General features: G+C 39.5%; 1 protein-coding gene across 5 annotated transcripts in view; it reads right to left on the bottom strand.

The window, feature by feature from the left end:
• The window catches only part of PTPRT (protein tyrosine phosphatase receptor type T), a 715,857-nt gene that overhangs the window by 73,293 nt on the left and 625,561 nt on the right, over positions 1-17,003 (bottom strand). For all 5 annotated transcript variants that reach the window (XM_075072298.1, XM_075072299.1, XM_075072301.1 and 2 more), the window contains one exon: positions 3,641-3,789. In XM_075072298.1, the coding sequence (XP_074928399.1) occupies positions 3,641-3,789 (149 nt within the window). The remainder of the gene's footprint in view (positions 1-3,640; positions 3,790-17,003) is intronic.

The raw sequence follows: 17,003 nt of genomic DNA, 5'->3' as shown, positions 1-17,003 counted from the left end.
CAAACTGGGTGGCTATCTACCATAAAGCATTAGTAGCCACTTCTGTTCATGTTAGGCAAAAGAGGAAAAAAGAAAAATATCTTCAGGGGGCATGAGAGAGGGGGTACAAAAGACTGCAGCTCTCAAACCTCAGACAATGTTTTGAAACCTATTAGTTATTGGAAGAATGGCAATGTAATCCTATTTGTGCTGCTTCAAAATTAGCATGATTTAGTACAGGCTTCTACAGGTGTCTATAAGTATTAACTTCTACTAAGCCAATTTTTGAAAGGAGGATTTTTTTTCCTCATCCATGTTATCCGAGCCAGAACCATAAATTACCAACTTTAGCATGGGTACTCAACTACACAGGACACAATTTGCCTCTATCAACGAGCCAGGATGCCTCAGCATCTCAGACTTGGCAAAGAAGAGTGTTGAGAGATTATGAACCCTTACTGATAATTATTTCTGATGGTCCGGAAAAAAATTCAGCTCAATATTTACATGGAACTGTGCCAAAGAACAGGTATTGGCTAAACTTGCAATGATGTCAGACAAGTCAAGGACTCAGTGATTATAAGTGATAAAAATCTTTAGGAATGCTCTTTGCAAAATTAGTCACAGTGCATTCTCTATAGCCATTTCTACAGATGAATGATTCTGCAGCTTTAACTGTTTTTTTCAAAATACCCCAAAGTGATGAGACCATATTACAGACTCAGTTCTTACTATATCTCATGTGCTGGCCAGAAATAGGTTTTAATATTCACAATTGAGGGGAAAGTCTTAAAAACTGGTAAATTTCCAATATTTTTATACTATCCATTAGGGCTATCAAGTGATTAAAAAAATTAATTGCGATTAATTGTGCGATTAAAAATATTGATCCCGATTAAGCGCATTGTTAAACAATAATAGAATGCTATTTGTTTAAATATTTTTGAATGTTTTCTACATTTTCAAATACATTCATTTCAATTATAATACAGAATACAAAGTGTACTTTATAGTTTACAGTTATTTTTTATTACAAGTATTTGCACTGTAAAAAAACACAAGAAATAGTATTTTTCAATTCACCTAATACAAGTCCTGTAGTGCCATCTCTTTATCATGAAAGTTTAACTTACAAATGTAGAATTATGCACCAAAAAAATTGCATTCAAAAACAAAACAATGTAAAATTTAGAGTCTGCAAGTCCACTCAGTCCTACTTCTTGTTCAGCCAATTGCTCAGACAAACAAGTTTGTTTACATTTTCCAGAGATAATGCTGCCCGCTTCTTGTTTACAATGTCACCTGAATGTGAGAACAGGCGTTCTCATGGCACTGTTGTAGTCAGGGTGGCAAGATATTTACATGCCAGCTGCTGTCTTAAAGATTCATATTCCCTTCATGCTTCAGCCACCATTCCAGGGGACATACATCCATGCTGATGACAGGTTCTGCTCGATAACAATCCAAAGCAAATGCAGACTGATGGATGTTCATTTTCATTATCTGAGTCAGATGCCACCAGCACAAGGCTGATTTTCATTTTTTGGTGGTTTGGGTTCTATAGTTCCCGCATGCTCCACACCTTGTTCCTCTCAGATTTTGGAACGCACTTCAGATTCTTAAACCTTAGGTTGAGTGTTGTAGCTATCTTTAGAAAGCTTACATTGGTACCTTCTTTACATTTTGTCAAATCTACAGTGAAAGTGTTCTTAAAATGAACATGTGCTGGGTCATCATCTCAGATTGCTATAACATGAAATATATGCTGAATGTGGGTAAAACAGAGCAGGGGACATAATATTCTCCCCTAAGGAGTCAGTCACAAATTTAATTAACATATTATTTTTTTCTTCTGCATGGAAACATGTCCCCTGGAATGGTGGCCGAAGCATGAAGGGGCATACAATTGTTTAGCATATCTGGCACGTGAATATCTTTCAATGCCAACTACAAAAATGCCATTCAAATGCGTGATCTCACTTTCTGGTGACATTGTAAGTAAGAAGAGGGCAGCATTATTTCCCGTAAATGTAAACAAACTTGTTTGTCCTAGCGATTGGTCGAACAAGAAGTAGGACTGGGTGGATTTGTAGACTCCGAAGTTTTACATTATTTTGTTTTTGAGTGCACTTATGTAACAAACAAAAAAAAATCTACATTTGTAAGTTGCACTTTCACAACAAAGAGACTTCACTATGGTACTTGTGTGAGGTGAATGAGTGCGAGTGAAAAATATTATTTCCTTTATTTTTCATTTTACAGTGCAAATTTTTGTAATTAAAATATACACTTTGATTTCAATTACAACATGGAATACAATATATATGAGAATGGAGAAACATATCCAAAATATTTAATAAATTTCAATTGGTATTCTATTGTTTAATAGTGTGATTAAAACTGCAATTAATCACAAATAATTTTTCTAATAACAATTAATTTTTGACTTAATTGAGTGAGTTAACTGCGATTAATTGGCAAGCGTCCTATCCAACTTACTAAGATGACTACCACCAAGTTATACTCTCCATGCCTGATTTACAAAGAAGCTCAGCACCGTCAGGACCCTTTGACTTCAATGTAAGATAGAGGTAGTCATCTTCTTTGAAAAATCAGGTCATATATTCAAGTGAATATTAGTATTGGAGAATCACTGCATCACCAGTTTTGAAGTCTGAAGTCCTCTATTTATTGCAGGTATATTGCAGACAGTGGCAGTGCAGGCAAATATGACTCGCCTTGGAGAGACCACAGTTGTGGGTGGAAGAGGAATTGTCTCTCTAGCCTGTTCAGTCCGAGACTGCAAAAAAGAGTGTCAAGCATAGACTTTTTGTTGTTGTTGGTAATATGGACACTTGTTCTGTAAGAACTAGAGGGAAACCACTAAAATATTCCACTTCAGGTTACTAAAGAATTATCGGACAGTTTCAGTGGCTGTAGGTACACAAACTGGACCCTATTCAAACTAATAGGCCAAAGGTCAAAGATTTTAAATGACATTCCTAACACACAACTTGAAAACTGATCTAAGAACAAGAGTTTTTGGACGTGCTATGGCTTCACCTGGAACTATTACTTCTGAGAAGTGGTTGCTTATCATGCTTTGCATCTATATAGAGTTTTCCATCTAAATGGCTCGGCGTGGTTTACTAACATCAACTAACTAAAGTTTACTGCACCCTTCTGAGGAATGGAATGAGGAAAAGAGCAAAACGCAGACCTCCTTAGTCCCAACTCTCTTCCTTAACTTCAAGATCAGCCTTTTTCACGTAACAATTTAGTGCAGCAAAAACTGTTTCACTCTAAAGTCTACTTGGGAATTTGATCTCAATATCCCAACATGAGCAAGAATTATTCCACTAGACCAAACAGCCATTCCCTTTATCTATCATGCGGTATAATTATTTAAACATCTCTTGTAAATTCTTTTAAGTAGATTTAGAGTCGGAGGGAGTCCTCTCCACCTGTCTGACATTTAACTTGGGGCAGTCACAGAGAAATCTCAGATTGGAGCATCAGACCTCTTTCTAGCAACACTTCAGCCATTAACTATACCCTTTTAATTTCTAATACTTACATCTTGTGCCCATGGAAATAGATCCTTTTACGGATCTACAACTCTCAAAAAGGGAGATATCCATTGCAAGCAGGTTAAACTTACTGAATCCATTAACATCTTGACAGCTGGAAGAAAAAGCTTCTTCATTGTGAACTGCACTGAGTTTGGTGGTGTTCTTGTCTGAAGTAGCAACGGGACCCATCTCTCTCTGAGTGCTGCTTTGAGTCTCCTTCTGCTTCTTCGCTAGTTTCCTTTAAGGTGTTTTGAAGAGGGGAGAAAACATGGTCAGTTTCTTTCATTAACAACAAAGCAAAACAGAGAAAAAAATATCCTTTTTACCTTTTGTTCTTGGACTGATATACAGGACTCATTGCAAAGGGCAAGAAAGTGAAAGATTCTGCTTTAAAATAGCTGAAGGGAGTGTGATAAATGCAGAGACCTAAGCCTTTGAAACCACATACAACACATCCTTACAGTAAACACTAGGAAAGGAGAGACTGATCTTACTCAAACCAACAATGTAGTTACAAGGGCAATTTAATAAGGCCTCTGGAACTAATGTCAGTCATGAAAGGAAGAACAGAAGGCATCAAAATGGGGCAATGGTTTGTGCAGTTCCATATGGGGACAGGGAGTTGCCAGAATCCATGGTAGGTAGGCACCTAAATTCAGTCTGGAATTTCCCTTTGATTGTTCCCACTGAAAAGTGGGATGTAACATGAAGTCCACATTAGTGTCTGATAGAAAGGGGAGGAGTTTCTTTGTGCACCCAGGTAGACTAGCGAGGAAAGGAACCTGTAGTGGACTTAAGTACTTACCTGAAATGGGCTCAGGACAAGACAGACATTAAAGAATGTGACCTGTGAGAGGTAGAAGCCATTTTAAAAATCACTATCTCCAGCTATGTCTATGCTACCATAGTGTCTGTATCTTTTCTGAGTCCAAGGAGATGACAAAGCCAGTGGCATAAAGCAAACTAGTGCCAGCTCTGAACACTCAGGCCACGTCTAGACTACGCGTCGTATCGGCGCGTTAAAATCGATTGCTCGGGGATCGATATATCGCGTCTAATCTAGACAGGATATATCGATCCCTGAGCGCGCTTATATCGATTCCGGAACTCCACCAACCCCAACAGAGTTCCAGAATCGACATGGCGAGCCGCGCACATCGATCCGCGCGGTGAGACGGGGTGAGTTAAATCGATTTGTAGATAATGTCGACTTCATGTATTCTGAATACATATTCAAGGTGTACTGAAATTGATAGCTAAAATCGATCTTACCCGCAGCAGACCATCCCTCAGTGACAAACCATATAAGAACATAACGAATGCCCTACTGGTCAGACCAAAAGTTCGTCTTGTCCCAGTTATCCTGCTTCAACAGTGGTCAATGCCAGCGGTCAGAGGGAATGAACAGAATGTAATCATCAAGTGATCCATCCCCTGTTGGTCATTCAGCTTCTGGCAACAAGGAAGGGACACCATTTCTAGCCATCCTTTGGCTAATAGCCATTGATGACCCATACTCCTCTGACTTCTATCTAGTTTTTTGAACCCTGTTATGGTCTTCGCCTTCACAACATTCCTCTGGCAAGAGTGCACAGGTTGACTGTGCGGTGTCTGGAAGAAAAACTTCCTTGTATGTTTTAAACCTGCTGCCTATAATTTCATTGGAGACCCTAGTCTTGTGTAATGAGAGTAGTAAACAACACTTCCTAACATACCTTCTCACACCAGTCACGATTTATAGACCTCAATAATAAGCTCCCTTTAGTCATCTCTTTTCCAAGATGGAAAAGCTGCCAGACGTATAAGGTAGGATCTTGTGGAAAGCTTTCTGAAAATCTAAGTACACTATATCCCACTGATCCCCTTAGTCCACAGCTTGTTGACCCCTCTCAAAGAATTCAGTAGATTGGGAGGCAGATTTCCCTTTTATTAAAAACCAATGTTGGACTTCTCTCAACAAATTTATGTTCATCTATTGTCTGACAATATTGTTCTTTTATCTATAGGGTACCAGTTTGCCCGTAGTGAATCAGGCTTACAGCGTGTAATTGCTGGAGATCACCTCTGAACCCTTTGTAAAAATTGGGCATCATTTAAGCTATCCTCCAGTATCTGGTACAAAGCTGATTAATGATAGGTTTACAACTACAGTTAGTAGTTCTGCCAATTTCACATTGAGGCCTTCAGAACTCTTGTGAATACATTGTCCTGGTGACTTATGGCGTTAATTTATCAATTTGTCCAAAATATTCCTCTATGATACCTGAGGCACGTTCTCAGATCTGTCACTAAAACGACATGGCTGGTTTGCAAGATCTCCCTCACATCCTCAGCCGTGAAGACCAATTCAAAGAAATTCATTTAGGTTCTCTCACATGCCATTCTCCTTAGGCTCCTCCATTCACCTCGATCATCTAGTGACCCCCTGGCGCTTTAGCAGGCCTTCCTGCTTCTGATAGAATGGAAGAAAATTAGCTATTACTTTTTAAGTCTTTGGCTAACTGTTCCTCAAATTCTTTTTTGGTCTTCCTAATTGTATTTTTACACTTCATTTGCCAATGTTTATGCTCCTTTTTATTTTCCTCACTAGAGTTAAATTCCACTTTTTAAAGGATGCCTTTTTGCCTCTCACTGCTTCTTTTACTTTGTTGTTTTGCCACAGTGGCTCTTTTCTGGTTCTCTATGTTTTTTTAATTTGGGGTATACATTTCAGTTGAGCTTCTATTATGGTGTCTTTATAAAGTTTCCACGCAGCTTGCAGAGATTTCACTTTTGGCACGATACCCTGTAATTTTTGTTTAACTAACCTCCTCATTTCTGTGTAGTTCCCCTTTCTGAAATTAAATGATACAGTGTTGGGCCACTGTGGTGTTTTTTGTGCCACAGGGATATTACATTTAATTATATTATGGTCACTATTATCAAGAACCCATGAACACTAGGTTCCTCTCTTGCTTCCACATCTAACAATAAGAAAATGAAAAGAAGGAGGGAGAAGAAAGAAAGCTACCAGCTAAGCTTCACTGACATTTGCCTGTTTTATGCTTCATTCGTATCAGAGAGTAAAACTATTTAAAAATGAATACATAACATTCTACAACCAGCAGCTTCAAAAGAGGCACACAAATCCCTAGCACCAACAAAGAACTTTGCTTACATGGGCTCCATAGATAAGTATATAAAACAAAATAAAAGAGAGAAAGAAAGATTACCATAAGTAGGGGCTTTAGTGTTCTTTTTTCCCCTACAGAAGAAATCCAAATGACTAAATTATTGTGCGAAGAGGTTTTTCTTCACTAAACTGATTTCCTTATGGTAAAAAGGTGCCTGGCTAATTTCTCTCCCCGGACCCTCTTTTTGACTAACTAAACATTTAGTTGACTTTTAGAACCATATCTTCTGTTACATGTTTCAATTAGCTGTGTTTACTTCACAGGGAATAAAGTCTGAGTGGCATTTACTGCACTAAGGGATCACAAATGCCCAAGACTCTCTCATGAGTCTATGCTGTGTAGGCCAGTTAATAAACTCAAGTGCAGGGAGAGGATAGGAGTGACACTAAACTTAGATCTGTGTGAAATTATAACCCTCATGACATCTGTCATGGTCAATGCAAACTTTTGAATACATTTTGAATTGTGAAATTCATGCCAGTGCCTTGGATTTTTTGTAATTATTCACCTGGCATACAATTAAAACAACAAACCATTGGCAATGTTGGTTGTAGTGAAAAACTTCAATTTGACCCCTGTAACTCTTTCAGTACAATAAAATAATCAAGATGTGGGGGGTTTATTTACAGATTTTTCCCCCAGTTGAGGTCTAGTTTTAGGCAAAGAGCATCTCTCCCTCTCCGCCAGACAGAAATATATTTTTCATTCTTTAAATGTGTACATCACATAATCATTTGTTCCACTTTTGCTCAAACATAGAATAATGCAATTTAGTACGTTCTTATGTTACACAAGGGAAAACTGTGTCTTTCTTCCTCCAGTGGTTGGAGCATGTCAAAGACTTTTCTACTACGGCTACAAGCGAATACTTGCTCCTTTAGCTCAGGCAGTAGAGAATCAGCCTTTTACATTTAGAGGTCCTGGGTTCAAACTTTAACGATATGCCCAGTCGGGTCATCTGCACAGTGCCAAAGCATTTACCGCAATAAGGCCTCACAGCACCTGTGTGATGTATAGAGCTTCATTTTACAGAAGTGAGAAACTGAGGCACAGAGGCTGTGTGACTTGCCCAAAATCATTCAACAAGCCAGTGGCAGAACCAGAACAGCCCAGGTAGCCTATCTTCCCAGCTCTATCAAACTCTTAAAATGAAGTCTCTCACTTACACTCTACAGTAACTTGACAAACAGTATTACAGTGCTCTGTTATGAGGAAGCTCATATCTTGATAACGAATGAAATTAAAAGCTGTTCCTATTGTGATATATGGCAATGCTAACACATAGCTGGATTTACTAACTGTAGTATGTGGGCATGTGAACCCTCTGTTTTGGTATACCATGTTACCCTATATTCTGATATACTCTGTCTGCAGCAACATCAGCCTTATGATTTATTAACCCTGGGATGGAGTTACATTAATCCTTTGGATTTGCTAATAATAGTGCGTGGCTATGTGAGTTGTTTGGCAACAGGAACTATGATTTCTCACTGGGAAACACTAATCCCAAATACATAAATCTTTAATAACAAGCACTCTGGACTGCTGGGGCGAACCATTACCGATTCCCATTACTGAAGCTTAAAAATGGTGAGTCAATAAGGGCAAGAATTCCTTATTAATTCCAGATTAAATTATTCCTGGCAATAACTGCCTAGAAGTCCCACTGCTAGATGTCTTTTGAGACAGGCCAATAAGCTACAAAAAGCTGGAACCGGTAAACTCGTTTTCCTTTTCAGTGAATGAACAATAGTGTTTCTGAACAGTCTGTGCACAATGGAAACCAGGGTCCCAAAGGATCGCTGACAGAAGTCCTATGTAAAGCACTTCTACACTGTTGTGCAGGAGACACAGAGGGCCCTAAAACACTGGCTTGAGCAGTTAAAAGGAAAGGATGGTATATATTTAATGTTCTCAACGTAGCTCAAGTCACAGAAGCAGAACAAGCAAATGGCAACCTCTCCTCGTAGGAAGCACAGAGGTGGTTTAGCTAAAGATGTGGCAAATTAGGATACAAGTGTATTTGGAGAACCACGGTGGGGAAGTTTCACAAAATTTGACAGCTTAAAAATGATGAGTTAACAAGGGCAAGAATTCTTTAGTAATTGTGGTGTATTGCTCACACAAGGGGGTCATAGGTGCTCCCTCCCCCACCCATCAGGAGCACAAAAATTCACAGAGGAAAAGAAGAAAGGGGAAGGAGAGAGAGATGTTCTCTTTTGAGGATTTTGGAGCTAAGCTTTTGAGGAGCTTCTTGCTACCACCTTCCCTTATTCCTTGGTTGTGTGTCTGGACAGAATAGCAGCTCAGGAATAGACCTAGTCAGTCCTCACTATCATCACAATTAGAACAATAGAATCATATAGGATTAGAGGGGCCTGCAAGAGCCCTCTAGTCTAACCCTCTGCCAAGATGCAGGATCTGTTGCGTCTAAACCATCCAAGACAGATGGCTACCCAGCCTCTTTTTGAAAACCTCCAGTGAAAGAGCTTCCATGACTTCCTAATGCAATTTGTTCTATTGTCCCACTGTTCTTAGAGTTAGGAAGTTTTCCCTGAGATTTAATCTAAATCTGCTCTGCTGTAGCTTGAACCCATTGCCTCTTGTCCTGCCCTCTGTGGCAAGAGAAAACAATTTTTCTCCATTTTTATGGCAGGCTTTCAAGTATTTGAGGACTGCTGTCATGTCCTCCATTAATCTCCTCTTTTCCAAAATAAACATACCCAGTTCTTCAGCCTTTACTCATATGGCTGGCATTCCATCCCTATGATAATCTTTGTCACTCACCTCTGGATCCTTTCCATTTTTCTACATCCTTTTTATACACTGGTGACCAAAATTGGACACAGTACTCTGGCTGAGGACTATCCAGGACCTCCTGTGACTTACAAGCTATCCGTCTATTAATGCAACACAAAATTGCATTTTTCTCCCCGACAGCATTGCATTGTTGACTCATGTGGAGGATGTAATCCACCACAGCTCCAAGATCCTTCTCAGCAGTGCTGCCGCCAAGCCAGTTATTCCCCATTCTGTATTTGTTCATTTGGTTTTTTTTCCCAAAGTGTAGCACCTTACATTTGTCTCTGTTGAATTTCATTTTGTTGTCTATAGCTCAATTGTCCAAATTCTCAAGATCCTTTGGAGTGTTAGCTCTATCCTCCAAAATCAATGAATAAAAGAATTACAAAACATCAAATGATTTTAGCACAAGCTAAAGTGTGAGGGATGTAACTTAACCAACAGCTGGGTAGTGGCTTATCTGCCAATATGTCGAGATGTCTTTGCAACGGTAAAAGTGTTTATCTGAAAATGCTCTGATTCTAAATATAGAGCTCTTGAAATGATCTCCCTGAATCACTGACAGGTCCTATCAGTGACAAAGTGCCTGCTCTCCTCACTGACCAGCTTCCCATACACAGAACTGCTGGAACATCCAGATGAAATGCTATCAGCACATTAGTGTCAATCATGGGTGGACTGCAGGCTGTTGAGAATGTGTAACCAGCATCAAACTGCACAGTCTGTCACTAGGCATTGAGAAGAAGCTTTTTGTCTCATGCATTATGCAGTTGAAAAAGAGAAAAAAAAATAACCGGACAGATACTTGGAGGAAAAGACTGATACAATTAACACGTGATGAAGTGATTGAAATGTCAAAGTGTCAATAAGAAGGAATTAATAGCTGCTTTACTTTTAAGTGCAAGGGAAAGGTGTCAAGAAGAAAACAAGAATTCACAAAGGCAGTTTATCAGGCTGCTCTTTAAGGTTCAGGAGAAAGGAGTTGTTTAAAAAATATGGGGCAAAGCATAAGTGTGGGCACTGTACATGATGGGGAGGTGAGACAGGAATAGTGCTCAAAGGTGGACCTACCAGGCAGAATGAAATTATCTGCCCTGAACAAAATGGATGGACAGTGGGGACGGTCCAACTGGTTACAGTAAACCAAGAACCTCCCTGTAGTCTTGATCCAGACTCAAATTGAACTTTGAGATTTGAAAAGTGGGGTTAGTTTGGTTTTCCCATTGTTCTGAGCTTCTGGTGGGGATTAGAAGTGCAAATGCTGAAATATTACAGGACAATTTTTGTCACAGGATTTCCAGCTTAAAATCCAGATCATGGAAGTAGGGGTACACTTTGCTTATTACCATGAGTAACCCCACTGAAGTCAAGCACCATGCCCAGTGAACAGTGTTTGTGGGATCAAATTCCAGTTTTGCAGAGCTTTGTGAGGAGGCATGCCCTCGCCTTATTAAGGAGAAAGCTAACAAGCTCTTCTGGTCTTAGCTAACACACACCAGACAAAACTGCAGGGCTTGCTCTGCCTGGAGAGAAGAAGCTTAAAAAAAGAAAGCCTGCCAGAGGAGGGAGTAGCAACCAGGCAAAGACTGTTGTTCTTCCAAGACAACTAGTTGCAAGGTGGGATCAGTGAAGAGAGAGTCAGTCATGGACTCTGCTGTCCCAGAGACTGCCAAACAAGGCACAGAATGGAGGTTACAAAAAAGGGGGTGTAGAGTTCTAAAGATGGACTCCAACCCTGATCAGTACACTAAAAGGCTTACAGATAAGACAGGCCCCAAAGGGGTGACCAAGAGAATGCCCAGGAATCTGAGCGCCTTCTTTTTCCTTTGATCTTCCCTGACCTCGAGGAAGGAGAAAGATTTTTGTTCTGTTTGGAGAGACTCAGATATACCCTGAGCAGCAGTAGGACTCTGCAAGAACCAGAGAAGGGAAGCAACACAAACTGTGGTCTCAAGGGGCCACCACCTACCATAAGCCTCAACCCCTCTTCTAAGTTTTTGCTGCAATTTTGCACGGAGGATTATTTATGCACCTTAAAGGTGGAGTCTTCTTACAAGAACAGCACTTGTAAATGTAGATAGAAGCCTAATTTACATGATTTGCACTCAATATCTAACTACTCAATCTGTGCACACAAATCCAGGACACTCAACCCTCTCGCCACCAGAAAAAAAAACACACTTTCTAAAAAATAAATTACCTCCCAAATGCCTACGTGTAAAAAATTGGAGATTAGAAATTTAAAAGTCCCAATATCTAATAGACAACACATCAAAAGGTCACATAATGTGAATTAAACTGAGATATTTGTGTGCACAACACTGTAAGCGGGACATACATCACTTATTGCTGTAGTTACACAAATGTAGTTATTAAATTATAAATATTTACAAAAAAAATATTATGGTATTGACCCAGGGCTTAAATCGAGTCTAGGACTTTTTTGTATAAGGTGCTGTAGAAACACAGAATAGAGATAATACTTGCTCTGGAGTATACATAGAAGTTGTTCTTGTATATGCAGTATTCTTCAGTTACTCACTTTTGGGGGACCTACATTACTCAAAGCTCATTTAGTCCTTTTACTCAGGCAAAACTCCCACTTGTTCATAAATTCTCCAGAGTAGGGACTGTCATTATTATGTGTTTGCACAGTGTCGTGCCTACCACAGTGGGCCTCAACTCCAATGTTGGCTTTAGGTGCTACCACAACCTAAATGTGAAATAATACTACTGGGAATTTGCCTGAGTAAAGACTGAATAAAAACTGAAGACCCAATTCTGCCTCCCTTACTCATACAATAAACTGTTACTCAACTACTCAACATGAGGACGGGTGGCAGAATGTAGCCCTAAGTCAGAAGGATCTCAGGGTTTAGCTCTTTTTAAAAAATACAATCACTAGTCATTTGCAAATGCTGCATCAGATTCTTGGCCAAATTTCCTAATGACTTCATTAGTCACTGGGCTCCCTGAAAGTATTTACAAACAGAACAGCATCCACTGTATAAAACAGTCAAGTGCATGAGCAATATTGGAAAGAACAAAATGCTGGTGTAAAATCTACATCCCACAAACATGCAATAAATAAAACAGGGCACCTGTTGACTGGGAAAACATTTTATTTACCCTTATTAGGATGGCATAATCATGACCCTGGTCTTCCTGAAACTAAAGAGAAATAAGTTTACTCTCTGAAGACTCTGATCCTGCAGTTTGGCCTGTGCAGGTAGATCCCTGCATCCATGGAGATAAATGTGAGCATGTGTTATAGACAAGTACATGCAAAAATGCAGTTGTTTTAATTCTTTTCACACGCCCCACAGAAGCTGGAAATAAATTCTGCACATAAACACTGTTATTTTCAAAATCGTTGGTAAAAATGTATCCTAATGCCTTCAGTGGAATCACTACTTGAAATAAAAAAAAATAAAAACCACTTCTAGCTCAATTACTGCAACTGTTACCCTACATATCCAATCACAATGTGAGTTTAAAGTGCTCAGCCTCGAGCAGAAGGTGCCTGGCACTTTTTCTGGATCAGGAGTAAACGAAAGCTACTTATCTACTGCTGAGTTTCTCTTTAACTGCAGAAAAGAACATACTACACTATCTGGGTGATATTATCACCTGCATCCACCTATCACAAGAAATACTTCTCATCACATATGACATCACTGCCAATCAACTTTCACCCTGCAGCTCTTACCTAGGTAACACACTACACTACAGTCACTGGAAAGAAGACACAACAAAATCAATACCTTTATTCTTTTCACTAGTTTGGGTATAAATAAAACCTTTATAAAAGTTCATGCAGTGAAAACTACGTATGATGAATAAATGATTAAAGCGGGCGCCTCGTTTTAAATACAAAACCTACATTAATGCAATATTAAGACTGTTTAGCTAAAACAGTAGAAAGTAAAGAAATGAAAACGTAGGGCTTCTATTGCAATGTTAACTGAGCCACATGGCACCCCTCAGGTATGTTATGGGTATATATTCAAAACAAACAGCACAACAGTACATTATATATTTAACAAGACCAAAAAAACCCCACTACATATATGCAGTGTGACGGAGCTAGCAATGCTATAAGAACCTTGAGACAAATTCTTCTAATGTATACTGACATAAATCCAGAGTAACTCCTTTGAAATATTGCATGGATCACGTAGGTAGGAATGATGTATTCAGTGATTCAATCATCAAGAAGGTAGGAGTTCACAACCCTTTATCTTTCCCTTCCCCTAATGAAAAGGTGAGAACATGTTAATACTATTTTATGTCCATTCATCTCAAAGCATCTGCAATAACTAACTATTTGACAGAAGGGAAAATTGAGATATAGAAAAAGTAAGTGAATCTTCCAAGATCACCCAAAGTAGCAGAATGTGGAACAGACCCAGATCTCCTGCTTAGCAGTCTCTGTTTAATCACCAGTTCAGGTGGCTCTCCTTTAGAACAATAGAGTATCCCACTCAATTTGTTCTGTCTGGTCTTTCAATGAGCTGTTGCCATACAAAAATCCCAGTTTACCATAAGGTGCCCAGTTTAACACAGAGTCAGCACTCAACAGATAAGGAGTAATAATGTTCAGATGCATAAAGAAAGAATATGTCATTTCTGATTCTCCTTATTGTTACTCTTTCCTCCCAGCTCACTAGGACTCTATTCCATGACATGCAAAGCTCCTCCTGAAAAGGAATGAGTACCTTCAACTATCATTGGCTTCAATGGGAATTGAGGGTATTTGGCCACCTTGCAGAATCAGGTTCTTTAGCTGTTGACTGCAGTAAGATCTGTTAGAATCCAAGGCCAGAGACTGGCCTTTAATAGCTATTGCAACACTTATGGCCCAATTCTGCAAAAGCTCACAGTAAGTATCAGTTCTTCAGTGACTTCAGTGTGACTACACTGGTGAGGAAGTACTACCCAGCATGAGGTAGGATGTGGATTCAGGCCCTTAGTGAAAAGAAACTTCAGGAAAGTAGCTGAGGAAGGGTTAAAACAATGATTTAAAAGAAGAAGAAAAGAATTATTCCAAGAAGCAAAAAGGTGAATTCGAGAAACGGAACCCAAAAATAATGTATTTTTCTGAAACCCAGTCAATGCAGTTGAATTTAAGGATCTGTCAGCAGATTTATTTGAAAACCTGTTTTTCAGGAGTGATAACTCATCCAATTCAAATTTGCTTCAGGGTTAAAACTTGGCACACAAGGTCTTGAATAGGAACCAGTTTTATTTTAAAAAAATTGTTGTTGTTTGTTTTCTTTAAACTATTTTCTTCGTAAGCTGTCCAAGAGGAAAAATAGTCAGTCAAATGAAGTGCAGTCCTTTCAGGCAGTCCTTGTCCACCCGGAACCCACACCTATTCCTCCAAAGACTTGCTTTCATGCTTTTGGATAATTTGTCAAAAAGAAAAATTAAAATGTACCATAACAATTGTATTCACTTTAAAAAGGAGCTATGGATTTCCATGAGAAATGTGCATATATGTGGCACCAAGATATTCCACAGCATTTTACTGGAAGAAAGATGATCCCCAGGGCTTAACTCTGGTTTACTGGAGTCTGGAAGGTGCTATCAGTACAACAGCTTCTATATCCAGGGAAGTGAGTTTAGGGTTATCCAGTAGTGGGACCATTATTTGGAACCCACACAACTCCACTAGAGCTGCACAGAATATTGGCAATGAAACCCCGAAACAGATGAAACGTGGTCAGTTTGGGATCCAGATATGAAATTCATACTAAATTTCTCAAAACATGTGTTGTGATTTGTAAGAGGCTGGGCTCAGTATTGCGCAAACCCTGGTTGATTTATGACCCTATTCGGTACCCATGCAAAACTTACCCTTTTATATGGCTTTAACTTGAAATCTGAAACCAGGTTTAACAACTGTATGAGCCTTAAGGCACAGAAAGCATCACCTTTTTCTATAAAGTATCTTCCAAGCCCTTTGCACGGTTCAAATAATGATGGTGACTAACAACAAGACCACCTTGTTTTGGCCAAGTTTCATTTTGAACCAAAAGTGAAATTCAGGGGATCTGAAGCCCCAAAAGGGAGACTAATACATAGCTGTCTATGCTGACTTGTTAGTCTATGATGCTTCAAGCCATTCCTACTATTCTAAGATTTAAGTTGCGGATGAGAGAAGCCTAACTTCTCTTCCCACCTCCTGTGTGCCACACTGTCAATCATACATTAATATGTGAGGTTTAATCCTCAGATATCATCAAGCTCTGTTTGGTGGAGCTGAAAATTGAGGGTGCAGGGGCAGGGACTAAGCTACCTTTGCAGTTTCCTGATGCCTGTTTCTGCCCTTGCTGCAAGTTAGGGCAACCTTGAGGTTGCTCTAAATTGTGCCAGCTACCATGGGCCCAAGGGGCTGTTCCAGCAGCTGTGCTTGATACTTCCCCTGTTTCTGAACACATCCCTGATATGATTTCTGAATATGTAAAACTCAGTTTATGAAATGGACAAATTTCTGTCATATATAGTCTGGAGTAAGAGGGTACAGCTTTCATTGAAGTCCATGGGCCAAATTCATAGGCAGTGGTGTCTGTTGATCATAAATCGGGTATAAATAGGTGAAAGCAGCAAAACAGTGCAACCTGTGCTTTTCTGACATTCTAAAGGTATGCTAAATGAGTAACTTACCTGGTGAAAAGGAGGGGCTGTAGCAAAGACTAAAACTAGCTGGAAGTTGTAAGATAAAGCAGCCCCCCCCATGCCCATAATTCTTAATGCTTTGGATCAAATTCTATTCTCAGTTACACCTGTGTGCATCTGAATTAGCTTTAGAGTCCATTTTCTTACTCTGGATTTACACCTAAATATCCAAGAGCAGAATTTAGCCCCTTAGGGTCAAAGTCAGCTCATGTATCAAAGAAACTAACTCTCACTGAAGTCAAAGAAGGCAAATAGTTTTTGCAAGTGAGATTCCTTTGACATACCCAATAACTGCCACACAGGCATTTCCTGGATGTGTGGCACCTGTGCATGAACCATTTTCACTAGCATAAACAACTGACTTCAATGTACACTGTAGTCGCTGGGGCTGAGCAGCACGCTTGGATCAAAAATCTGAACCATGTAAACATCAAATGATCTAGACTGGAAACCAGCATGTTACAGGTCTGGCCTAAGATTGGAATATTTACTGGTTTAAAGTCTGACTCTGATACCCTAAATCGGAAATGTAAACAAAGACAAGGGGAGGCCCCCTTGGAAATTGATTATATTTTAAAGTAGTTTGTCCCCAAGACAAAGCAATTCCAACCAACAGTTCTTAGATGTGAATTTCAAAGAATCTGGATACAGAGGACTGAACTATCAAAACGGAGGCAATGTAGGTCTCTCCGCTTGCACACCTGCATTTAGAGCATTGCAATTGTAAACGGACATTTCTGTGCACACACTTACTTGTTCTGAAGAGACAGGTGTAAGTACAATGCGTGAAACAATG

The sequence above is a fragment of the Chelonoidis abingdonii genome, chromosome 14 (genome assembly GCF_003597395.2).
Source record: "Chelonoidis abingdonii isolate Lonesome George chromosome 14, CheloAbing_2.0, whole genome shotgun sequence".
Taxonomy (NCBI): Eukaryota; Metazoa; Chordata; order Testudines; family Testudinidae; genus Chelonoidis; species Chelonoidis abingdonii.
This window is presented reverse-complemented; position numbering and strand designations above follow the sequence as displayed.